The sequence below is a fragment of the Saccopteryx leptura genome, chromosome 3 (genome assembly GCF_036850995.1).
Source record: "Saccopteryx leptura isolate mSacLep1 chromosome 3, mSacLep1_pri_phased_curated, whole genome shotgun sequence".
Classification (NCBI taxonomy): Eukaryota; Metazoa; Chordata; class Mammalia; order Chiroptera; family Emballonuridae; genus Saccopteryx; species Saccopteryx leptura.
Window position 1 is genome coordinate 116,548,109 of NC_089505.1, and position 27,850 is coordinate 116,575,958.

Genomic DNA, 27,850 nt, shown 5'->3' on the forward strand with positions numbered 1-27,850 from the left:
CGGCCTAGCGTGCGGAGGACCCGGGTTCGATTCCCGGCCAGGGCACACAGGAGAAGCGCCCATTTGCTTCTCCACCCCTCCGCTGCGCCTTCCTCTCTGTCTCTCTCTTCCCCTCCCGCAGCCAAGGCTCCATTGGAGCAAAGATGGCCCGGGCGCTGGGGATGGCTCTGTGGCCTCTGCCTCAGGCGCTAGAGTGGCTCTGGTCGCAACATGGCGACGCCCAGGATGGGCAGAGCATCGCCCCTGGTGGGCAGAGCATCACCCCCTGGTGGGCGTGCCGGGTGGATCCCGGTCGGGCGCATGCGGGAGTCTGTCTGACTGTCTCTCCCTGTTTCCAGCTTCAGAAAAATGCAAAAAAAAATTTTTAAATAAATAAATAAACAAATATAAGTTCTGCGTACTCCACAACATTGTCAACCACCCTCATTATCTGCCATATTTCTGTTCATTTAACAGGACTTCACTGAAATACCAGTTCTTCAAGGAAACCTTTCCTGACTCTCTATAGACTAAATTACACCTCTCTGCTATATGGTCCCATAGTTCTCAAGACCTTCATCTTGCCCTGGCCAGGTAGCTCAGTTGGTTAGAGCATCATCCTAATACACCAAGGTTACAGGTTTAATCCCAGGTCAGGGCACATAAAAGAATCAACCAATAAATGCATAAATAAGTGCATAAATAATGCATAAATAAGAACAAAAAATCTATACTTCTCTCTCTAAAAAAATCAATAAATTAAAGACTACCATTATATTTAGGGTAACCACATAATTTATCATCTAAATGCTATTTTGAGAATAAATGAGTAATTATTAATTATACTGCAACAAGCAACATTACTGTCAACTTACCAGTTTATCTTTCCTGCTTAAGCAAAAGCTTCATAAGGAGCGAGTATGGATCTGCCTCTATTCCCCCAACACTTAGCTCCACACTTACAAAATAAGAGGTATGCTTTCACAAACTCTCTTTCTCTCTCTCTCAATGAATGGCAAGAATAATGCAAATTAATGAGAAAGAGGGAAAACTCACCCAGTCAAAAGGAAGTAAATTTTTCCACCTCTTTATCGTATCTTTGACCAAGGATTCTTATCTCATGCTTTACTGCCCACCCCACCTCTCATAGAATATAAACTTCATGAGATCAGAAAATGTCTGTTTTCTTAATTGTCATTTCCCCAGCACCCAGAATTGTGCCTGCCAATACTAAAGAAATAGTATGTGCTCAGTGAATGCTCTTCTCTCTACCTTGCCCTGCCTGTCTCCATTTGAAAGCCAAGTCACATAATCCATGAATCTTTCCCAGATAGTCCCACTAAAACAACTCTCAATCTGTACACAATGGTATTTTATATCTTTCTTGTAATACTTTCTATACATACATACTTTGCCCTCATGCTAGAATTATATGTCTTAATCATGTCTCTTTTTTCTTGGTATACCCCACAATATCCTAGCACAATGTCTGATATAGTATCCATCGAACAAATACCTGTCAAATCAAACTGTTAAAATGACAGTATTATACAAAATTACAGGTATTTAGAAACCTGATACCATGTTAATTTTCTGGAGAACTTTCTCAGGTATATACATCCCTAGCCCAGGCCATTACCTTTTCACAAACTCGACTACTGCAACTCCATCTACTCAGCACTGAGAGTTCAGAACAAGTCAATGTAGAATGTACCAATTTGGCATGTAGATTTTTTTGAGCTGAAGGCAATAAAGACCTAGCAGAACCAGGAATGTTTTTCACCTCCTCCTAACTGCCTAAAAGAAATTAGAAAGGTGTCCCGCACCAGTTGGAGAATTATCATCAGAAATAACATTTTATATCTGAGAGACTTATCTGCATGGCAGAGCAAACATTTATTTACCAAACATTTGCTCCTCACCTTCCTGTGAACTGTCTTCCTCCCTTTAAAAGCCCCAGACCCTTATCCCTTCCTTATCCTCAACTGCCTGGCTGCTTCCGAGTCCTATACATACATATCTAATTAAATTTGTTTTCTACTATTAACTATCTTTTTATTATAGGGAGTCTAGAACAAATTTATTTAGTCAAATGTTTGCAGTTTTCAGCATTTTATCTTACTCCCTTTGACCTGATTCGTTCTGCAAACATTTACTGATACTTATTATAAACAGTGAAAAATCACTAAGCGGGAGATACATTTTCTCTATTCTTAGGGGATCACAGCCCAGTAAAAAAGACAAATATGGAAATAATTTCGACAAAGTGTGAGAAGTCCTCTAAAAGAACACAGTAAAATTTCCATAAGAATGCAAATGAATAAATGAGGAAAAAGTTTCACAAAGTAGTTTATATTTGAGGTGGGCCTCTAGGAACAGTAGGGTGGAGGGAGAGAGAGGGAGAGAGAGAGAAAGAGAGAGAAAAAAGGAGGGAGGGGAGGAGAGAGAGTTAGAGGGAGAGACAGCTGAGATGCTGGAGATGTACACTGAGAAAGCTAAAAGGAAAGTAAGTTCATGTCTGGGGACAAAGAGCTGACTAAAACTATGTTACAATAAACAGCATAGGACAGCAACTAGAACTGCTTTTTCTTCTTCATTCTTGTAAATTAATATTTGGGGGGGGGTATTTTTCTGAAGTTAGAAGTGGAGAGGCAGAGAGACAGACTCCCACATGTGCATCTGTCTGATCCACCGGGCATGCCCACTAGGGGGCAATGCTCTGCCCATCTGGGGCGTTGCACTGTTACAACCAGAGAGCCATTCTAGTGCCTGAGGCAGAGGCCACAGAGCCATCCTTAGTGCCCAGGCCAACTTTGCTCCAGTGGGCCTTGGCTGCGGGAGGGGAAGAGAAAGACAGAGAGGAAGGAGAGGGGGAGGGATGGAGAAGCAGATGGGCACTTGTCTCCTCTGTGCCCTGGCTGGGAATTGAACCCAGGACTTCCACACACTGGGTCGACGCTCTACCACTGAGCCAACCGGCCAGGACCACAAATTAATTTTTAACCATGAATTTATAAGTAAGAGTCACCTTACAAAAACACACACACTTAAGAGATTTTTCATATAAAATAATCATAACATGATTGAAAACAGGATAAAGCATTTTGAAAGCAATCAGAGAAATTCAATATAATTAGACTATATGCAGTGAAAGGGAATAGTGTTATTAACTTAACCCAGTCCTTAATGTTGGAGATGCCAGAGGAAAAGAGTCCCAAATTAAAACTCAAGAGACCTGGATTCAAGTCTCAGACAACGGCTGTGCCCTAATCACAAAAACAAAACAAAAACCTTTTACTTAACTCCTAAACTGCCCACTCACTCAAAGAGTTGTTAGTTCAAATAAAATAATGAATCTAAAAGTGTTTTGGAAAAATAGAAAATGTTATAAACGTAAAATATTACCTTCATTATGGTTATACTTGCTGTACTAAAAATGAACTCCTAAAGTCTGTATTTCTGACATAATAACCCCATGACAAACTAAATAAAGAAAGAGCATTTACCCGTTCTACAGATCGTGCTCTCTTCTTTGGCCGAGTAGGCAGCGCCTCTTCTTTTGGATTGGTGTCTATTGCCCAGTAGGACCCCTAGAGGTAAAGAAATAAGTTATATTAATAGTATATCAAAATAGATTGTTACAAGCCTCTGCTTCAAAGCAAACAATTTGCAGATACAACAAAAATAGCATGAAAGAAACACTAATTTTAAACTGAAAAAAAGTTCATATGAGGTAAAAAGTCCATTTATAACTAGATTATTAGAGAGAAAAAAATCATAATCTGAAGAAGCCAAATCCAAGAACTTCTGTCACGGCCAAATTAAGAAGAGAAATGATCAACTAAACACATTTTTATATATATGTTAATTTTTAATTGAACACATATGATCATTTCAACAGCATATAACATTCAAGTCTAATAGAATTTTACATATAAAGATACTGTAGTTTCTGCATCCTGGGACCTCATAACTCTAAATGGTAAATGAAACAATTTATAAAGACAAACTGCTTGAACACATTTGATAAAATAACTGCATCCTGGGAAGCAATGGTCTGTAGATAAATCTTATTGCTTATTCTGTCACCATTTATTGTAATTATTTATCCTTTCTTACTTTTTGATACAAGTTCTCAAACCACACATTCAAAAATACGTAAGAGCACGTACTCCCTGAAAAAAGGATTTTGACAACCATAGATCAAGTTTGCACATATTATACAGATGAGAAGACCAAACCTCAGAAAGATAAAAGTGGTTTGCTTATCCAAGGATATGAAGGCCAGGACCTGAATCAAGGTCTTAGTCCCTTTCTTCCTCAGTTATCCTGTCTACAAGTATATATATATATATATACACACACACACACATACACATACACACACACACACACACACACACACACACGGTAAGAAAGGAAAGAAGGGAGGGAGCTATGCATTTCAGAAACAGAAATACAATGCACATCCCTAGTTTAACAATAACCTCAGTGATAGAATTAAAGTTTAGTCTTTGCCTCTATTATTTCATTAATTTTTCTAGGTTACTTTTTTCAGGCAATATTTATCAATGAGGGAAAATACAGCTCTCATCTACAAAATCTTCACACTTTGTGCCTGATGTAAATTATCTGCTTATTGTTCCTTAAGCATACCACATTCTTTCATACATCTGTGCCTGCCCTACATGTTGATCTCATTGCCTATAATACCACTGCCTATAATGTCCACCCAAACTTATTCCCCCTTCAAAATTTAGCTCACATGTTATTTACAGGAATTCATCACTTTCTTCCTCTACAAGATCTCTATACATTTCACACATTTAGACCATGGATTGCACTTAACATTATTTAAAGGTCTGTATGTCTTAAGTGATGAGTTCCTTAAGGGTAGAAACTCACTTCTATATTCACTGTGATAGGCACAATGTCAGACAGAGGCAAGTATTCAATAAATATTTGCTGAAATGGGAAGAAAAAAAGTTGTTCAACAAACTGCCAAGAGTATCAGAGTATAATGCAGGCCTTTTCAGATCCTAGTCTTATTCAGATACTTGAACTTAGCAGCCAGCCACTACTGGGATATTCTTCCACATTATCATTTCAAAGTGGCCACTGCATGTCAGCTGATGAGTCTACCAGCTGGATATAAACTTGCCAAGAACAATGTAAAATGTAGATGCTACAGAAATCAAGCACTAAAAATGAAAACAATGATCTTGACTAGATTCAGCTAGGAGTTTCAAAATAGGAAAAAGTTTTACACTTGGTTTTCATAAAAGTTGAAAATAAATCATAAAAAGAAATACCAAAACTCAATTCACAAGTTTAAAACTCACGGTTCACGGAAATAATAGCAAACCCAAATTTTCTATATTTTATATATAATACAAATCATATCTACTAAATTCAAATTTTCTTGGTTTTGAAGGTACATATACCAAATCTGTCAGGATCTTTTGAATGTAACTAATTTCTTATGAACTGTCATACATGAAACTAAAACAAACATCTGTCTTGTAAATACTGATTCTGGGTTTTCAATTTCTAAAATGTTCTAATTCTGGTTCTTTTTCTTATATATTATCAAAAGGCCAATACTGATTCCCAATTTCAAATCTATATTTAATAGATTCCAGCATTATACTACTTCTGGTTCTTGTACTTCTATTTTCAAAAATTATACTTCTGAAAAAATCTTTTTTTTTTTTATAGAGACAGAGAAAGAGTCAGAGAGAGGGATAGATAGGGACAGACAGACAGGAACGGAGAGAGATGAGAAGCATCAATCATCAGTTTTTCGTTGCGTGTTGTAACACCTTAGTTGTTCATTGATTGGGATTGCCTTCTCATATATGCCTTGACCGTGGGTCTTCAGCAGACAGAGTAACCCCTTGCTCAAGCCAGTGACCTTGGGTCCAAGCTGGTGAGCTTTTGCTCAAACCAGATGAGCCCGCGCTCAAGCTGGCAACCTCAGGGTCTCGAACCTGGGTCTTCCGCATCCCAGTCCAACGCTCTATCCACTGCACAACCGCCTGGTCACCTCTGAAATTTTTGATGTCTCAGAATTCTTGTTGAAGAATGGTCAGCCATCTTTGCAATCTAATTGTGGAAAATATTTTCATATCTGGTTTATAAACACCAAATGAAATGATGAATCAATCCAATTAACTTCTTCATTTCTATAGCACCCGTTTCCTTATAAGCACTTTTGTATACACATAAGACTTTAAGATCTGTCCACTTACAAATCATATCAAGTGACTTTTGGTGCACCAACATCTTAAAGGATGAAAAATACTGTTCACATGATTTTCTAGAAAAAATTGTGATGATTCTAGTCACAAAATACTGCATGATGAAGACCTTGCTGAATGACTAAATGGATGAGAATAGCACGTGTCTTTTCTCCTTAGAAATGTATCATTAACTCACTATTTCCTTGGTTTGGGAAAATTACTCTAGGTTATACTCAACTCAATTTAACCATCATAATTAGAGTCTAAAGTGTTGTCTCTATGTTCATTTTCTGATTCCACTGAAAATAGTAAGCCCTTTTCCTGTCAATTTTCATTTCTTTATCATTATGAGCAGAAATAATCTAAACTTTCAACTGTGTTCAATGAAAACTTAAAAAGAAAAAAGATTTAAGATGGCACCTAGAGACATTTATTATGCCTTCTTGAAAGATGTACTACTGGGCCTGACCTGTGGTGGCGCAGTGGATAAAGTGTCGACCTGGAAATGCTGAGGTTGCCGGTTCGAAACCCTGGGCTTGCCTGGTCAAGGCACATATGGGAGTTGATGCTTCCAGCTCCTCCCCCCCTTCTCTCTCTCTCTCTCTCTCTCTCTCTCTCTCTCTCTCTCTCTCCCCCCCTCTCCTCTCTAAAATGAATAAATAAATAAAAATTTAAGAAAGATGTACTACTTTGGGCAACATAATAAGAAAACTGAAGGATAATAGTTATGATTATTGTATAATTTCATTACTGCATGATCCTTCTAGGTTACTCAGTCACTTTTTTTTAAAGATTTATTTTATTAATTTTAGAATGGGGGGAGGAACGAGAGAAGTATCAACTCATAGTTGCTTCACTTTAGTTGTTCATTCATTGCTTGTTTATGTGCCTTGACTAGGCAAGCTCAGGGTTTTGAACAGGTGACCTCAGTGTTCCAGGTTGATGCTGTATCCACGCTGCACCACCACAGGCAAGGCTCAATCATTCTTTTGCATTCTTGTTACTTTAGTATTTGAGTAAGATGGAAAAATGTATGGGTATCTATATCTGCCCAAAGTGTGAGAAGGTTAGTCAGTCTGGTTGATTCAGAATGTGTTACTTTCCCAGTTGTTGGGTAGATAATAGGTTATATTCAGGTATAACATGTTCTGGCATTTTATTTTTGATAATAAGCTTCACTAAAAATATTTTGGCTATTGTTATTCAGTTTTGCCTTTTCTTGTGCAAAGTAGGAATTCAGCAAATGTTAAGTGAAAGATAAAGTCTTTAGAATTAATCAAGCTGTCTTTAGTAGACATAACTTCAATAATTAAAAAAGTGTGCTAGATTTAAATTTTTCATAAAATTTAAGATTTGCCAAATATTTGTGTGCTTCTTCTTTGATATAAGTTGTAGGAGGTGAAAAAAATAAGATAAATACAAAACAATATGTGATGGTACCTGACCAGTGGTGGTGCAGCGGATAGAGCATCCACTTGGGATGCTGAGGACCCAGGTTCAAAACCCCAAGGTCACCAGCTTGAACACAGGCTTATCCAGCTTGATTGCAGGCTTATAAGCTTGAATGCAGGGTTGCTGGCTTGAGTTGGGATCATCAACATGATCCCATGGTCACTGGCTTGAGGCCAAAGGTCGCTGGCTTGAAGCAAAAGGTCAGTGGCTCAGCTGGAACCCCAGGGTCAAGGTACAAATGAGAAGCCATCAATGAACAATTAAAATGACACAAATACAAGTTGATGCATCTCATCTCGCTTCCTTCCTGTCTCTATCAGGAAAAAAAATAACAAAAAACAATATGTGGTCAAATTTTGGAGGAGGGACTATTTCATATATATTTTATGTAACCCTCAGTATACCATCAGGGTCCACTGAGCCCAATTTAGTTTTTGAGTATCAATGTTGAACAGTACCGATTTGTAAAAATGATTATTTTATGACATATATTCCTTCTTAGAATTCTTCCAAAGAATAGAAAATTTATTTTTAAAACTGAAATAAACTTATTCTATCATGCAATTACCATGTGAATCTTCTATAAATCTAACATGCATTATGGGATTTTAGTAATCTTATTTTTCCTAAATCTTGAAATGATTTCATCGCCTTAAGAATTATTTCATCATTACCCAGCAATTTTTCTCCATCTTGTATCTGCCCCAAATGTGAGAAGTTTAGCCAGTTTGAATGATTCAGCATGTGTCACTTTCCAAGTTGCTGGGTTAAGTAATAGATTATGGTCAAGAAGTTTAACCAGATACATAAAGGCCCCTTTCTTAATGACAGTTCATCAAGGGTTGACCATGTGCTTAGTCACAATGTTGGCACTAATAATACAAATAAAAAGGAAATCTCAGTCTGAAGTGTGATAAGAGAGAGAAAAGATATCTGCATGGTTAAGTCTCACCATCTTCATGTCTTTGCTCAAAATTCACTTTCTCTATAAATTTACCTTACTTACTCTTTCAAAAATTGCAATCTACACCTGTTGACTTCAGTCAACACTAACTTTTCAACAGCATTTATAATAGTCTCACATTCTATATAACTTAAGTGTTTATTTTGTCTATCGTCATTCTCCCATAAAGCTCTAAGTTCCTTGAAGACATGGATTTTTATCTATTCTGTTTGCTGATGGAGTCTACATGCCTAGAATAGTGACTAGCATATAACAGGCAAGTAAGTAATCACCATACAGTGCTAAGACGAGCTGAATCTTTGAGGAGGATCATGATCAGATACAGTAGAAGGAAGGGGGAATAAAAACAATTTTAGGCAGAGGAAAATGGCTTGTACTTGAGAAGGAAGAAAATGCTGAAATTCAGTATTTCCTTCCATTATGAATGTAAGGAACAAACCACAGTTTAGTGATACCTAAAAATCAGTTTGTTTCCCATTCCACTAATAGTTTTGTCTCAAAATGTCACTTATTACTACTCATTACTTATTTCTCCTTTTGTTATTTAAAGTAACCATATTAAATTTTGTTGTTTTATGTTACCAAGGAAGCATAGATTACTGTATCACAAACTTGATATAGTATTTTTATAATTATTTTAATGTAACTGCTTTTTAATCCTGTATAATCTGTTTTATGCCTTTAAAAATATATATTATTCTGAGAAGGGGTTCAGAGGCTTCAAAAGAACTGACAAATAGAGCCATGGCATAAACAAATCTAAAGATTCTGGTGCTAAAGTCATAGACATCTGAGAGTAAGACATTAAGAGAACTGTTCATATGACTAGGTTAAAAAAAACAGAGAGCCCTGACCAGGCAGTGGTGCAGTGGATAGAGCACCAGAGGACCCAGGTTCGAGACTCCGAGGTCACCAGCTTGAGCGCGGGCTCACCTGGTTTGAGCAAAGCTCTCCAGCTTGGAACCAAGGTCGCTAGCTTGAGCAAGGGGTTACTTGGTCTGCTGAAGGCCCACGGTCAAGTCACATATGAGAAAGCAATCAATGAACAACTAAAGCACCACAACAAAAAATTGATGATTGATGCTTCTCATCTCTCTCCGTTCCTGTCTTTCTGTCCCTGTCTATTCCTCTCTCTGACTCTGTCTCTATAAAAAACAACAACAAACAAACAAAAACAGAGAGAATGAGGAGAGACATGGTAAGTGGTGAGTCCAGAGAGCTAAAGAGAATTTTATAAATTTTTTTTTGCTTTATTTTAATGTTACTTATTTCCTTCAAACTTTAGAAGGCATGATGATTCTAAAGTTTTCTTGTCATTATTAATTTATAAATCCTCAAAATTCATTAAAAATGTATTGTTGATACTAAGCAATCCAAAGTTCAAAGTCTTAAGAGCCTTTACAGTACTTTTTTTAACTTCTGTACAAAGCAATCACAACTAGGCAACAGTGAAAGATATGCTAATACACAATTTATAATCATCTATTGTGGAGAAAAGAGCTTTACAAATGTAGAAGAAGCCAAAAACTTTCAAGAAATCTTGATATCTGAACCTAGTATCATATATCATATGAAATTTTCTGTTTATAAATGATTTTCTTGCTAGACCTGAAGTTTTAATGGCAGTGACATTTTATTCATCCTTGTATCGCCACAGCCATGCTTAGTACTACCATAGAGTTATAATAATCTTAATTCCAATGAATATCTTACTTGAAGACACATTGAAATAATTGAAAATATTAAAACATTCAGAACATCCAGAGATACATGGGCCTATAGATACCACAGCTCTGCTTCTTTTTATTTAAATCCCACACTTAACTCCTTAAGTTAACAGGAATAGAAGATGGAAAGACATCCTGCAGTTCATGGCTGGAAAAATTTAATATTAAGATGGCAATATGACCTGACCAGGTGGTGGCGTAGTAGACAGAGCATCAGACTGGGATGCGGAGAACCCAGGGTTGAGACCCCAAGGTCGCCAGCTTGAGCGTGGGCTCATCTGGTTTGAGCAAAGCTCACCAGCTTGGACCCAAGGTCACTGGCTCAAGCAAGGGGTCACTCGGTCTGCTTTAGCCCCCTGGTCAAGGCACATATGAGAAATCAATCAAGAACAACTAAGGTGCTACAACGAAAAATTAATGCTTCTCATCTCTCTCTGTTCCTGTCTGTCTGTCCCTATCTATCCCTCTCTGACTCTCTGTCTCTGAAAATAAAAAAATAAAAAAAGATTGCAATATGTCCAAAATTGATCTACAGATTCAATACAACTCAAATCAAAATCCCAGTCAGCTTATTTGTAGGAACACAATGATCTTAAAATACACATGTATTTGACCTACAATAGTCAAAACAATCTTGAAAAAGAACAAATTGGAAAATTCATACTTTCTGATTTTAAAACTTACTATACTGTAACAGTAATTTGAACTAAGAGTATAAAAATAAATCTGTATATTTCAGGTCAGTTGATTTTCCACAGGCTACCAAAATACAAATGAGAAAAGAACAGTCATTTCAGCGAAAGGTGCTGGGAAAACTGGATATCCACATAAAAAAGAATGAAACACACTTCATATAAAAATTAAAATTAACTCAAAATGAATCAAAGACTGAAATTTATGAGCTAAAACTCCTAAAGGAAAAAAATAAGTGTAAATCTTCGTGACCTTGGAGTAGGCAATGTTTTCTTTTTAATTTTTTTATTCATTTATTGATTTTAGGGGGAAGAGGAGAAATAGAGAGAGATAGAGAGAGAGAGAGAGAGAGAGAGAGAGAAACATTGACTTGCTGTTCCACAGCTGTGCATTCATTGGTTGCTTCTTGCATGTGCCCTGACCAGGTACCTTGGCGTATCAAGACAACAGTCTAACCAACTAAGATACCCACCAGGGTCTAGCCAGTGGTAGTCAACCTGGTCCCTACCACCCACTAGTGGGTGTTCCAGCTTTCATAGTGGGCGGTAGTAGAGCAACCAAAGTATAAATAAAAAGATTTAACTATAGTAAGTGGTTTTATTCTGCCAAACTTAGCAAAAATCCTACATAAAGTACTTAGTAATTATTATTATATGCTTTAACTTGCTGTAACTCTGCTTTATAAATTTTATAAAGTAAAGTTACTTCCCTACTTTATAAATCACCATTACTGTGGAACCGATGGGTGGTTAGAAAATTCTACTACTAACAGAGATACAAAAGTGGGCGGTAGATATAAAAAGGTTGACTATCCCTGGTCTAGGCAATGGTTTCTTAGACATGACACCAAAAGCACAAGCAACCAAAAGAAAATTGATAAATACTTAAAATTTCCTTTTGTCAACAGAAAAGGAGGAGGAGGAGGAGGAGGAGGAGGAGGAGAAGGAGAAAGAAAGTAGAATAAAGAAGGAAGGAAGGAAAAGAAGGAGGAGGAGGAGGAAGGAAAAAGGAAGGAGAAGGAAGAAGGCAGCAAAGGAGAAGGCCAAGGAGGAGAAAGAGAAGAAAGAGAGAGAGATGAGAAGCATCAATGCATAGTTGTGTTCACTTTAGTCGTTGTCATATATGCCTTGCCTAGGAAGGCGGGGGGGTAGGGGTGGAGGGTCGAGCCAAGCCAGTGACCCCTTGCTGAAGCCAGCAGGCTTAAGGCAGCAACCTTTGGGCTCAAGTCAGCGATCATGGGATCATGATGATGATGATGCCACACTCAAATGGGTGACCTGCATTCGAGCTGGCACCCAAGCCAGTGAACTCGGGATTTCAAACCTGGGACCTCAGCACCCCAGGTGGCACTCTATCCACTGCGCCACCACTGGTCAGGCTTTTGTTTTTTTAAAGATTTTATTTACTGGCCCTGGCTGGTTGGCTCAGCAGTAGAGCACTGGTCCACCATGTGGATGTCCCGGTTTTGATTCCCAGTCAGGGCACACAGAAGAAGAGTCCACCTGCTTTTCCACCCCTCTCCCCAATTGCTTCTCTCTTTCTCTCTCTCTCTCTTTCCTCCTCCCCACCCCTATCCTGCAGCCATGGCTTGATTGGAGTGAGCTGGCCCCAGGCACTGAGGATGGCTCTATAGCCTTGCCTCAGGAGCAACGCAGTAAGGGCCCCAGATGGGGAGAGCATCGCCCATAGTGGGCTTGCCAGTTGGGCCGTATGCGAGAGTCTGTCTGCCTTCCCTCCAAGATTTTATATATTGATTTCAGAGAGAGGATAAAGAGAAAGGCAGGGGGAAAAACAGGAAGCATTAATTCGTAGTAGTTGTTTCTCATCTGTGACTTGACCAGGCAAGCCCAGAGTTTCAAGCTAGTGGTAACTTCAGCATTCCAGGTCAACAGTTTATCCACCGCGCTACCACAGGTCAAGCAAGAACAGAACTACTTCTTAGTTAACTAGGAAGAGACAAACATCATTGTTGTGATAAAAATTAAGCATCTACTCCATATACCAGATACAAGAAAATGTCAAAGACCTAATCCTTGTCAACAAAAAACTCACAATTAAGTAGAATAGGTCAAAATACAGGTAGTACATCATTCAGAAGCACTAATAGTGGTATGTTCAAAGAGCAATGGTAATAAACAGAAGAGAGAAAAATAGGGAGTGGTAAGAAAAGGTGAGAGGGAGAAAAAGGCAGGTTATTTCCTTTTCAGAGTAATGCTGACATTTGATTTGGGCATTAAAGGATGAGTAAATTGAAAAGAAATACTATTTTAGATACAATAAAGAGTATGAGCAAAAATATGAAGATATATGGTGATGGGAGATGATTTGACTTTGGGTGGTGGGCACACTGCAATATGAAGAGCATGTATAATAGAAATCTACTCTTGCCTGACCAGGAGGTGGCACAGTGGACAGAGTGTCGGACTGGGATGCGGAAGACCCAGGTTCAAGACCCCGAGGTCTCCAGCTTTCGCGCGGGCTCATCTGGTTGAGCAAAAGCTCACCAGCCTGGTTTGGACCCAGGGTTGCTGGCTCGAGCAAGGCGTTACTCAAGGTCTGCTGAAGGCTCGCAGTCGGGGCACATGTGAGAGGGCAGTCAATGAACAACTAAGGTGTCACAATGCGCAACAAAAGACTGATGATTGATGCTTCTCATCTCTCTCCCTTTCTGTCTGTCTGTCTGTCCCTGTCTATCCCTCTCTCTGACTCTCTCTCTGTAAAAAAAAAAAAAAAGAAAAGGGCCCTGGCCGGTTGGCTCAGTGGTAGAGCGTCAGCCTGGCATGCAGGGACCCGGGTTCGATTCCCGGCCAGGGCACATAGGAGAAGCGCCCGTTTGCTTCTCCACCCCCACCCCTCCTTCCTCTGTCTCTCTCTTCCCCTCCCGCAGCCAAGGCTCCATTGGAGCAAAGATGGCCCGGGCGCTGGGGATGGCTCCTTGGCCTCTGCCCCAGGCGCGGCAGAGCGACGCCCCGGAGGGGCAGAGCATCACCCCTGGTGGGCGTGCCGGGTGGATCCCAGTCGGGCGCATGCGGGAGTCTGTCTGTCTCTCCCCGTTTCCAGCTACAGAAAAATACAAAAAAAAAAAAAAAAAAAAAAAAAAGAAAAAGAAATCTACTCTTGAAGCCTATATAGTCTTATTAACCAATGTCACCCCAATAAATTTAATTGAAAAAATATAAAACTGCATCAATAAATGCAAAATAAATTCAGTAAATCCACAAGTTACAAACATCTGACTTACATACAACTTGTACTTATGAACAGAATGCCAAAAGGGCTATTGGTAATTAACTGCAATTGGACAGCAATGAAAATGATATCACAGAGTTACTATACTCCTTTGGCAAAGAACCAACCAGTGAAGACCTTATGGAACTAGAGCAGCGAATGATAGCATTTAAGGAAGGAAACAGGAACCTAGGAAACTCCAGAACCAAAAAAGTTTTCTACAAAAGTTAGCCGATGCTTCCTATCTCACTGAAACAGGAATGGCAAAGTTAGAGGAGCAAGATCCTGATACAGAGATGTTCACCAGGGTTTACTATACGGTTACTGAAGGCCTGAGAAGCTACAGGGCCTTTATGATGAGAAAAAGAAAAGCTCTGTGCAAACCTCCCTTGATGCCTACTTCAAGAAACTGATTCCAGCAGCAGAATCAAACCCTGACTAACATAAGTCCCAGCCTCTCCAACAAGTCCATCATCTTCTGCATCAGCCAAGATTGTTAAAAGATTGTATTTGAAAATATTTAGGTATTTATACACAAAGGTAAGAATAAATACTATGTTAACACAAGTATCTAAGCTGCATTTAACAGGTAAATGTACCTGTTCCAAATTACATACAAATTCAACTTAAGAACAAATCTACAGTACCTATCTCATTCATAACCTGAAGACTGCCTACAGTGCAATATAGTTTGTATTTAAAGTTTCGGGCAGGAAGCTAGGGGGCTGGAATTAAAAATGTGGTATTTCCACTTGTGTACCAGGCAACAATGTAGAAAATATAGCAAAGGTAAGCAGAGATTAGAGAAAGGGGACCAACTGGAGGTGACAAAGTAATCCAAGCTATTTATCATTAAAATAATTTTGTTTTAAAAAATCTCATTTCTTTTAATTACTTTGTTTTCATATAAAAATTCAGGATCTCAAAATATCACTGATAATGTAAAGAAATAGATGAAAGACTGAATTAGCTTCATGGGGTCCTAACCCCATATAGATCAGGACCATATATTCTTCTTATAAAAACTCCCAGTGGAGCAGGTGCTCACTACTACATATCTATGTCCAGGAACCAGATGGGGACAACACAGAAGCCCTAATACCAAAGTAATTGTATGAACACATTTCACCAACTACCTCTCTAAACAAAAAAAAATTAAAAAATGCCTGACCAGGCAGTGGCGCAGTGGATAGAGCGTCGGACTGGGATGCGGAAGACCCAGGTTCGAGACCCTGAGGTCACCAGCTTGAGTGAGGGCTCATCTGGTTTGAGCAAAAAGCTCACCAGCTTGAGCCCAACGTCGCTGGCCCAAGCAAGGGGTTAGTTACTTGGTCTGCTGAAGGCCCGCAGTCAAGGCACATAAAAAATAAATAAATAAATAAATAAATAATAAAATGAAAATTCTAGAATTAAAAAGTCCAATGACTGGAGTAACAAGTTCACTAGATGCACATAACAACAGGAAATAGTCAAAGAGCCAGAGATCTTGAAGAAAGATTTATCCAATTTAAGAAACTAAAGAAAAAAAAGAAAAAATAAATAAAGCCTCAATTACCTGAAAAACAATGTAAAAGAGTCTGTTATATTTTAATTGGATACTAAAAGAAAACGGGGCCATAATTAAAAAAAAAATGACCAAAGATATCCCAAATTTGGATGAAAACTCTTATTGATCCTTAAAAATAATTAAATAAATAAAGCCCAAACAGAAAATAAGCAAAGAAAACTACACTGGGGCACATCATAGTCAAACTGTTTAAATCTAAAGAGAAAAGACATAATAGCTGCCAAAGAGACAGGGTAGGGGGAGTTCACATTATATCCTGGAGAATAGAAATATGACAGGTGACTTCTTACCAAAGATAATAAAGATCAAGAAAAATCTACAAAGTTCTGAGAAGTAAAGAAAACCCTGCAAACAGGATTCCACATCCAGAAAAGGTATTGTAAGGATGAAATAAAGATCTTTCCAGATAAACAAAAGTCTACAAAATTTGTTGCCTGCAGACTTACTTGCACTACAAAAAATGCCAAAAGATACTGTTAGGCTAAAAGAGAAAGATAGCAGATTGAAACTTGGATTTACAGAAAAGAACATCAGAAATGGTAAAACGTTAGGGAGATATTTTCTTCAACATGATTTCCTTAAACCACTATTAACTGTTCAAAGCAAAATAAATCTTAAGGTGGGATTTATGATGTAAGCAGAAGTACAAGATATGACAATAGCATAAAGAAAGGGATGGGTAGATAAATGAAATTATGCTGTCATAATTTGAGAGAAAGATTTATAATGTAAGAAATTGATAGAAAGAGGTAAGCAGTAAATGGCATGAAGTGTGATGTATGAAGTAAAAGGTGGTATAATATTACCTGTAAATAGACTTTCATAAGTTAATAGTACATATTGTTAAGCTCTAGAATGACTACTAAAAATTAATGAAAGGAGATAGAAAACTATGTATATACTGTTTGATTAACCCCAAAGGCTACAGAAATGAAGCAACACAGGAACAAAGAAAAATAGCAATCATATCAATAATCGTATTAAATACAGACTAAAAACTCCAATTAGATTGCAAAGATTGTTAGCTGAATTTAAAAGCAAAAGCCAATGGCTACATGCTGTTTATAAGAGACATACTTTAAATAAATTCAAAGGCATTTATAGACTAAAAGCAAAACACTAGTAAAAAATTAGTATATCATGAAGCTGCATAAAAAAGCTGAGGTGGCTATATAAATATCAAACAAAGTAAACTTTAAGACAGAGTATTTTAAGAAATTCAGAACATTTTATAAAGATAAAAGAACAAGTCAACAGGAAGATTAAATAAACTGTCCATTAGTATTAATTTGAAATGGATCACAGACCTAAATGCAAAATGAAACTATAAAACATACAGGAGAAAGAGAAAATCTTTATGATTTTGGTTTACTTCCCAGACACAAGTCACTAATCACTAATTAAAAATTGCTATTACACTTCAAAATCCAAACCATCTACTCTTTTTAAGACACTATTAAGAAAACAAAAAGTTTAAAAAATATTTACACAATATAAATCCAAGAAAAAACATATCTATAATATATATATTTTTTAAATCTCTTACAACTCAGTAGTATAAATCAGTGGTCCCCAACCTTTTTTGGTCCACAAACCCATTTAATGTCAGAAAATATTTTCACAGACCGGCCTTTAGGGTGGGATGGATAAATGTATCATGTGACCGAGACAAGCGTCAAGAGTCTTAGACGGATGTAACAGAGGGAATCTGATCATTTTTTAAAAATAAAACATCGTTCAGACTTAAATATAAATAAAACGGAAATAATGTAAGTTATTTATTCTTTCTCTGCGGACCAGTACCAAATGACCCACGGACCAATCGATATCAGTCCGCAGCCCAGGGGTTGGGGACCACTGGTATAAATAACCAAATTAAAAAAAAAAAAAAAAAAAAACTTTAAAAGAACCTTCAGAAGAGAAGATACACAAATGACCAGTAATCACACAAAAAATGCTCAATATCAATGGTCATCAGGAAAATTCAAAATAAAACCATAATGAAATGCCACTTCACACGTACTAAAATCACTACAATGAAAAGACAGATAATACCTGTTGGCTAGGATGTAGAGCAACTGGAATTTTTATGCATTGCTACTAGGAATGTAAAATACACAACCACCTAGATAAAGGTTTGGCAATTTCTTATAATCTCCCATCTACCTTTCACAAAACAATAATTGTATTATTCAAGAGAAATGAAAGCATATGTCCTTAGAGAACTTGTACAATAATTTCCCAGTAGCTTGTTCATAATAGCCCAAAACTGAAAATGACCTAAATTTTCACCTACAGATAAATGGGTAAAAAAATTGTGGTATATTCATACAATGAAATATTACTTAGCAATAATTTGAAACAAACAATGTATGTAATAGCATCACAGCTACTCTGAGTGGAAGAAGCCAGACATAGAGTATATATCTAACAATTCCCACTTAGGTGAAGAGTTTGAGTATGTGAGGTTTATATCAACTAATCTATTATGGACTTAATGATCACTATCTAAAACTGGGACCTGACCAGTCAATGCATGTCAAATAACTACCTAATCTGTAAAGCAATATACAAATGTATTATATTAATTAATGTAAAAGATTAATATTAATAATTTAATAACAGTGACAATTCTGGCATAGTAAGTTAATGTTCTCCAGAGAAAAAAGACAATGCAAAATCTGAAAGAAAAATCATAACTAAAATTGTACAGCTTTGAACACTTATTACATAAAATGAATCAACTGCCAACTCCAAGATATCCTAAAACATAGGGCAATTCTAGAGGAGAAGAAAGTAGAACCCAAATGAAAACTAGGCGCCATTCTTAAATAGAAGTGATTAAACAAATTAATATAGGTATTTAAAAACCTGTATTTGGAAAAATTAAGATAATCAAAATATAGAAAACGCATCAGAATTAAAGATGTGTCAAAACCAACATGGCCTTAAATGCCTTTATTGTCATCATTACAAAATATTTATCACTTCAAATAAAGTACATTTTAATTATTCCAATTTTTGATAGAAATTTATGTCAACATAAAATACTCTGCTCTATCACATACTAATATGACATTTAACAGCCCCCAAGTTAAAAATAGCCTAGTAATGCCCAACTCTGCAGCTCAGTTGCTTAGAGCAGTGTTTTTCAACCAGTGTGCCATGAGACATGGTCAGGTGTGCCATGGGGAAATTAAACATGGGTCCCCAAACTATGGTCCTCATGCCAGTACAGCCCGTGGAGACTATTTATCTGGCCCACCGCCAGCCGCCTCCATCCGAACATAACATTCCCCTCACAATCCTTCCAGCTGTCAGTGACAGGAAGAGTGGAGGCACAGGGAACACTCACTGACCAATCACCTTCTAGGATTCATCCCGACCACTAGCGATGAACCAATAGTAGGCCGCCTCTCATCCACACCCAGGAAGGTCCCCGTTCAGGCTGCTGCGCACTTGTCATTGTGTGGCCACTGCCACGGCGAGTAGTTGAAGCTGCTACTCTTCCCCATGGTCCTGATTTCTAATCCTGGTCAGGACTGGAGGTAAATGTTGCCACCACTAGATGAAGCCTCAGCCTCAGCTGGTTATGTCTATCCTGATGGTGTATATAGATATTTGACCTTTTTCTTTTTAAAAGAGGCCCCCGCAGAGGGTGATATACAATGCATCACAATGTTATCTAACTTTAAAGCTAAAGTTTGCTGATCTTCCTTTGGACAGTTTTTGGTTATCTGTTGCCAAGGAGTTCCCCATTCTGGCCAACAAAGCTATTTTGACATTGCTCCCATTTTCAACCACATATCTATGTGAGCTGAGCTTCTCAAGCTTGACTGCGATAAAATACTAAAAACAGAGAGACTGAGAACTGTTGAGGAAGAGCTTCGTGTGTGTCTTTCTACCATCGCTACCAGGATATCCCTTTTGTGTTCATCGAAACAGACCCAGGTTTCACACTAAGTGAGTATAAGTACATTTAGAAACTATATTATTAACTATATGTATAATATGTACTGTTAGAGTGTCATTTTGTGTCATTTTGGTAGGTGGTGTGCCCCAGGATTTTGTAAATGTAAAAAATGTGCCGCAGCTCAAAAAAGGTTGAAAATCACTGGCTTAGAGTATCTTCCCAATACACCAAAGTTGCAGGTTCAATCCCATGCCATGGCACATACGAAAACAACCAATGAATGCATAAATGAGTGGAACAACAAATCAGTGTTTCCCTCTCTCTCTCTCTCTCTCTCTCTCTCTCTCTCTTTCTCTCTCCCCCTGCCTCTCTCAAATGAATAAATTTTTTTAAAGTTTTTAAATAAAAAACTTAAAAATTAAAAAATATATTTTAAATAGCCTAGTAAAAATGCAATTATCTAAATAAATGTAAGTAAACCCAAGAAGCTAGTATTAATTTCATATTCCTGGGAAGCAGTCCCTATACAGCATACCATTACAACTGGCTAAATCTGTCAATTTTATGTTTTAACTAACCCTACTGCCAAGTATGTACTCACTGGTAAAGTGACTCACACTATTCTCTCTTCTTCCTTAGCTCTCAATGCACACCATTTCAGAAGCCTCAGGCACAATATTGGATCCCTTTTGACCTTACCATGTCTCAATCTTTATTTACTCTCCCAGTTGAGATTTGGCAATCCAGTCTAAATGATTTTTTTTTCTTTTTTTTTTTTACCCTCCTACATCTTAGGACATGTTCCAGGTAAGTGCCCATAGCTCCAAAGCGCAGCATTTGCATGCACCATGGATACCGTGAACATACTTCCCAGTTTTGGACTTAGTTTACACCTGTCACCTAAACATAATTAAGAATAACCCCCCTTGCCTGACCAGGAGGTGGCGCAGTAAATCGAGTGTCGGACTGGGATGTGGAAGGACCCAGGTTCGAGACCCCGAGGTTGCCAGCTTGAATGCAGACTCATCTGGTTTGAGCAAAGCTCACCAGCTTGGACCCAAGGTCGCTGGCTCAAGCAAGGGGTTACTTGGTCTGCTGAAGGCCCACGGTCAAGGCACATATGAGAAAGCAATCAATGAACAACTAAGGTGTTGCAACATGCAATGAAAAACTAATGATTGATGCTTCTCATCTCTCTCCATTCCTGTCTGTCTGTCCCTGTCTATCCCTCTCTCTGACTCACTCTCTGTCTCTGTAAAAACAAACAAACAAACAAAAAAAAGAATAACCCCTGGCCCTGGCCGGTTTGCTCAATGGTAGAGCATTGGCCTGGTGTGTGTACGCCCCAGATTCAATCCCCAGTCAGGACACACATGAGAAGCAACCATCTACTTCTCTTCCCCTCCCTCTTTCCCTTCCCTCTCTCTTGTCTTTTCCCAGCCAGTGGCTTGATTGGTCTGAGCGTTGGCCCCAGGTGCTGAGGATATTTTGGATATTCAAGCATCAGCCCCAGACGGGTTGCTGTGTGTATCTCGGTCAGAGCACATGTGGGAGGCTGTCTCACCATCTCCCCTCCTCTCACTTAAAAAAAAAAAAGAATAGCACCCCTATTCATTCCCAGAAGTTTCTAGTTAGGACAAAAGGTTAGATAGTCGCTCTACTCAGACTACAAAAATAGGATATGAACAGTCAAACCATATAGGAGATAGTCAAGGGCAGGAAGCTTGGATGACTAGCTGGCTAAATACACAGACAAAAACTATTTTAATGCCAGCTCAGGTCCCTGGAACATTCTTGGCTTTTATTACTTTTACATATATTGATCATCAAATTAAATCATTACTAGATTATAGTCTAGTAAATGGTTCCTCTAAATATTAAAAATACCTGACTTGGAGGGGTGAACACACAATAAGATGTACAGAGATGTGTTGTAGAATTGGGCACCTGAAACCTGTATAACTATGTTAACTAGTGTCACCCTCATAAAAAAAAATCAATGTCTTAACTGAATCCTTTCAGAAATTATTTTTTTAGGGAGGTGCATGAGGGTAAATGTATATACGTAATGGCAATGGACAGAGACTTGACTTTGGGAGGTAAACACACAATACAGTGTATAGAGCCCTAGCTGGTTGGCGCAGCGGTAGAGCATTGGCCAGGCATGTGGATGTCCAGAGTTTGATTCCTGGTCAGGGCACACAGGAGAGGCACCCATCTGCTTTTCTACCCCTCTCCCTCTCGCTTCTCTCTCTCTCTCTCTCTTCCCCTCCTGCAGCCATCGCTCACTGGGGCAACTTGGCCGCAGGCACTGAGGATGGCTCCATGGCTTCTGACTCAGGCACTAAGAAGAGCTCGGTTGCTGAGCAAAGGAGCATCACACCCTAGTGGGCTCACCGGGTGGATCCCGGTCAGGGCGCATGCAGGCATCTGTCTCTCTGCCTCCCCTCCTCTCACTGAATTTAAAAAATAAAATAGTGTACAGATGTAGAATTATGCACCTGAAACCTGTATAATTTTGTTTACCAGTGTTACCCCAATAAATTCAATTAAAAAATTATTTTTAAGTCTAAGATAAATAATGCTTTACTGTATCATAACTAATGTCCAAAAGCTCACCTATATTTATTTATTCTTGTTTTTGTTTTTGTTTTTATCTGTATTTAATATAACTCATAAAGCAATTTAGTATGAGCATTATGTGTTATTAGTTTAGGCCAGTGGTCGGCAAACTCATTAATCAACAGAGCCAAATATCAACAGTACAATTGAAATTTGAGAGCCAAATTTTTTAAACTTAAACTATATAGTAGGTACGTTGTTATTAACTTAATTAGGGTACTCCTAAGCTGGCCAAAGAGCCGCACTCAAGGGGCCAAAGAGCCGCATGTGGCTCACGAGCCACGGTTTGCTGATCACTGGTTTAGGCTAATTCCTCATTGTCTTATATCTCAGTATATGGTAAATTAATTATTGAGTCTCAGTTTAAAAAAAAAAGAACTTGATGGTCAAATAAACTTATGACTGGCAACAACCCACTTGTTCTTCAAATGGTGACGTTTGTGGTAAATCTATATAATCGGATACATGAAATAAAATGAAAGTGCCAATACAACGACATGAATGGATCTCAAATGCATTATGCTAAATAAAAGAAGCCAGACTCAAAAGGCCACCTACTGCATGAGTCCCATTTATCTGAATGTCTGGGAAAGGCAACATTATAGGGACCAAAACCAGATCAGTACTAGTTGCCAAGGTCTGGGAGTGGGGAAAGGGACTGACTACCAAGGCACAATACTGTCCTATATCCTGATCATTAGGTTACACTGTATAGATTTGTCAAAACTACTAGAATTATACATCAAAAAGTGAATTTTACCATATATACTTTAAAAATTAATTTCTGGGCAAAATACTTTTTTAAAGTAGTTTAGATCAAAAAAAAAAAAAAAAAAAGTGGCCAATCACAAAATGTTATCTCCCACCCTTAGGAAGGGAACAGAGAATACTGCATGTGTGAATAAAAAGCAGCTCTAACTAAACTGCTTTGCCAAACCACGTATACTGTCAGGACTCTAGGCTGGCATCTCCTTATGTTTCTGCAGTGTTCTCACTGAATCAGACCCTCATCTCTAACTCAATTTCAAACCCTCTCTGAATGTCTCTGCTTACTCTGGGCTTTCTAATCTTTGTTTGTCTAATGGTCTGTCTCACATTCATAATTCACCTTTGCCTTAACATGCACTCACTGGCACTGACCCTCCCCCTTCACTCTTGGATCTCATGTTATAGTACCTACATGAATTCCTTTAATTCCTGACTTTATCTCAACTTTGTTCTCACTGGACCCTCAGCTAAACTTTGATCGTGTCCTCTTCTTAGCCTTCAACTGGGGTTCTTACCTACCTTAAGTTAAAAATCACAAAGGTTTATTAGCCTGACCAGGCAGTGGCGCAGTGGATAGAGCATTGGCCAGGGACACTGAGGACCTAGGTTCAAGACCCTGAGGTCACTGGTTTGAGCATGGTCTCATCTGGCTTGAGCACAGGATCGCTGGCTTGAGCATGGGATCATAAACATGACTCTATGGTTGCTGGCTTGAGCCCAACGTCACTAGCTTGAGCAAAGGGTCACTGGTGAGGCTGAAGCCCCCCAGTCAAGGCACATATGAGAAAGCAATCAATGAACTAAGGTGCTGCAACTATGAGTTTATGCTTCTCATCTCTCTCCCTTCCTGTCTATCTCTGTATCTCAAAAAACAAAAACAAAAAAAACCCACAAAGGTTATTAATTTCAGTGCTTCAGAAGTGGCAAACTCTAAAGCCTCCCTTGGAAGGAAACCCTATTATGCTTTCCTTCACTCCAATAAATATGATGTCCTTATTTCTGTCCAACCAAACTCTTGCTTATCTTTAAATTCTACTTTATGTTTAGTTTTATACAAAGACACTTCAGCGGTCAACTTAAATCAACTCCTTCCTCACAATAATCATGCATTTAAGACTAGAATTAGTCTTTCAGGAAGACGCTGCTGCTGTTGTAGCGAGCCACGTCCCTCCGGCTCCTGCTCTTGACTCACCACTGTTCGCTCTCGCTGAGGAACAAGTTGGTCTGGAAGCCGCACCGCAGCCATGGCTTTTAAAGATACCGGAAAGACACCCGTGGAACCAGAGGTGGCAATTCACCAAATTAGAATTACTCTAACCAGCCTCAACGTCAAGTCTCTGGAGAAGGTGTGTGCTGACTTGATCAGAGGTGCAAAGGAAAAGAATCTCAAAGTGAAAGGACCCGTTCGGATGCCTACCAAGACTCTGAGAATCACTACAAGAAAAACTCCCTGCAGGGAGGGTTCTAAGACTTGGGATCGGTTTCAGATGAGGATCCACAAACGTCTCATTGACTTGCACAGCACTTCTGAGACTGTTAAACAGATTACTTCCATCAGTACTGAGCAGGCAGTTGAGGTTGAAGTCACCATTGCAGATGCTTAAATCAGCCTTTTTAATAAATTGATTATTCATTGTTTTAAAAAAAAGACTAGAATTAATATTACACTCTTATCTTCCTTCTTCAGGGTATATACCTATGATTCCTGCAATATTCTTTATCACTTAATATTCTCTCAAACCTCACCAGTTTTTCTACATCTCTTTACAAATAAAGTGACCAAAACAGGATACCAACAAATAATAGACAATTCACAATACAACACGATACTAAAATGTTCCCCTAAAATACCCTTTAAAAAAAGAGGTCAGTCTATGTTATGATCCCTTTTACTGTGGAGGACAAGAATAGAAAAAAAAAATCACAATCTCAGAACTTCCAGAAGTTAATTCTCTAGCAAGTGACTTTGTTGTTTCCTCACAAATCAGGAGACCCCAATCTTCACAGCCACTGAGACTTGACAACCTTCCGACTGCCAAGCAAGAGAAAGTTATCCCTCCACCAAAAAAAAGATCTTTTTACTGTGAATTCACTGTAGTTCTCTCTCCCCGGACAGGTGGCCTTCACACTGTCTTTAACTGCTTTAAACTGCTTAGATATCATCTCAGTTTTATTAGAGCCCACTGATGTTAAGTAATTGTTGAAATGATTTCCTATAATCTTCTATTCTCTTTAAAGTCAAAGTATCATTTTTCTGAGCTGGGGAAGAGGAAATAAGATTGAGAAAAGATTAAGTAGAAAGCAAAGCAAGAGAATTCTATGTTTTTAAACTAAATTTAGCTGACAGAATTTGTTTTTCCATAACGTGAGCAAAATATTTGCCTTTCTCTAAGATAAGTAACAGATGTGTGTGAATTGCAAAAGACTTTTACAAAAGAATTAGATTAAGAAAACAAAAATACAGAAAGTATAGCTAATGAGACGAGAGGAGACAAAGGACAAGAATAAAAAAGTAGACTGCAGTGTGAGGAAACAGAGCTATAATCAAGAAAAAATAGAAATCCATTCCCAAAAGCAGTTTTCGATGTAAAATATAATTTTGTGTTTCTTTTTAAAGAAAACAATAATGTGGCTGTTTGAAAATAGTTTCAGGGAACAGAGGAGAAATTATTTCAGACCATCAATGTACATAGACACATATCAAATATTAAGGCTTTTATGACAAGGGCTTTTAAAAAATGAAAGATTAAGTCAGAAATAAATAGCCATATAAAAATATCTATAAGTCAACAATATTCTTCAAGCTTAGGCTGGCCTATAATACCTCTCTGGGAATACACTGAATAGGAAGCTATACTATTGTATAAAAATACAGTACAGGGAAGAGGCTGCTATATGAGCTACTTCGACCTCTACCTCTTGGCTCCATCTGGGTCATGGCAGCAGCTAGCAAAATCCTAAGGGGTAAAAGTCCCCCCCATACCCAAAGACCAAAACTACTCCCACCCCACCTTGGCTCAATGGTTTTCTCCCACTGTGGTGAGGGTGGTTTTGGAAAAGCTCCTCAAATGCCAGGAAACACTGTAATACAAAAAGAAAAAACAATTCATAAGTACCAAAGCTTAACTAACATTTTGGCCTCCCGCTCAAGGAAGATTGGTATAGTGGGAAAAAGCACTAGTCTAGGAACCAAGAAACCAAGTGTATTCTGTTTGTTCAGCATTCATTCTAAGACATTTGCTATACTCCAGGTAACTTAGGGGGAGAACAACAGACAGTCATTTTCAGCTAACGTTTATTAAATTAGCAGAATATAAGCCAGAAGCTGCTAATGGCCATCTCTGCCACTAAATGGGCTCAAAATGCAGCCATCAGAAAAGCTAAGGGATGCAAGAGGCATTCCTGGTGAGAAAATTTAAGAACCAGGCTCCGGTTCTTATTACAGATTATTTTCTCCCTTAAGTTGGTCTATAATAGGTTTCTGTAACTTGCAAGTAAGTCTGGCCAATATACTTGAGTTCTAACTCTACAACGAACCTGGGCAAGTCATTCCTCATTTACTGGCCTTTGTTTCCTCTTTGATAAAATAAGCCAGATCTGAGGTTTTCAAAACGTTTATAAGCAATGGAACATTTTTTAAACAAAACACTGTATTTTTATATCAAGAATTAAAATTATTTTATTCATATAAATGTTTTAAAAGATCAGATTAAATAACAGTACAAATGTACTTTGTAAGATCAAATATATGATATTTACTATTATAACCAAAATCAATGAGAACAATGATGTGTTTTGATAAAAACAAGTTTAAAATTGGAGACTAACGGTAAAAATTGAAAGCTTTTATTAACATCTCAGAATTCAATTTATTTCTGTATTTTGTTTTGGATGCACGTTAGTAAGACGATCCTGATTCTAAAAGAATAATAGAGAATAACACGTGTTTTCTATATCTTCCTTACCCCAGTATACTATTTAATTAAGGTGGAAAAAAGCTTTAAGTTCTGCACAAAAGAAAATCTGACAGCACATTTTTTAAAACAAGTCTCCAATTGGTTAAAATTTAGTATATAATATAGTTATACATTCATGTATATAGGTTTTTCTAATAATTTAAACCACATTTTAAATTAAATCTGAACCACATGTTTACAGAATCCAGTTAGTGCCTTTGCGGGACTCTAATAAAATAATCACTAAACTCTTTAAGACCCTTTCAGTCCGACTGATACATTCACTGCCCATAGGAAACTGCAACGAAGCAAATATAAAAAGTTATATATCTTTTTACTAATAATAAGCCGACTGAAAGGAAAGAAAAATTTCAGCAATTTCTAGTCACAACCTTGGAGAGTTATGAACATAAGCAAATATAAATTGGGTCAAATAAGAAAACTATTATAATAATCTATTCAACTATATTAAGAGCCAATTTAATGAGGCAGATCATAGTAGGTGCTATAAAACATTCATCATTTAAGAGTGACTGCTTTACAATAGAAATAAATAACTCTCCATTTCTAACCTTAAGAAGTTAACCATCTAGCAAAGGATATAATATAGTATATTCATTCATTCAACAAGAGTGGTCTTCTGTGCCACCAGCCACTGTTCAAGCAACTGAGGCTAACAAATAAACAATATACACATAAGCCTTACCCTCCTAATTTAGATTTGAACTATGGAGAGTAA

The 27,850-nt window shown here is 37.9% G+C and overlaps 2 protein-coding genes across 4 annotated transcripts in view; one reads left to right on the forward strand and one right to left on the reverse strand.

Moving 5' to 3' along the window:
- FOXJ3 (forkhead box J3) overlaps positions 1–27,850 on the reverse strand; it is a 170,203-nt gene that overhangs the window by 63,534 nt on the left and 78,819 nt on the right. For all 3 annotated transcript variants that reach the window (XM_066376019.1, XM_066376016.1, XM_066376018.1), the window contains exon 5: positions 3,486–3,569. In XM_066376019.1, coding sequence (XP_066232116.1) covers positions 3,486–3,569 — 84 coding nt within the window. The remainder of the gene's footprint in view (positions 1–3,485; positions 3,570–27,850) is intronic.
- Positions 24,291–24,774, forward strand: LOC136397626 (small ribosomal subunit protein uS10-like). The gene has a single exon (XM_066372136.1). It carries the CDS (start codon positions 24,400–24,402, stop codon positions 24,757–24,759), a length of 360 nt encoding a protein of 119 aa, XP_066228233.1. The 5' UTR covers positions 24,291–24,399; the 3' UTR covers positions 24,760–24,774.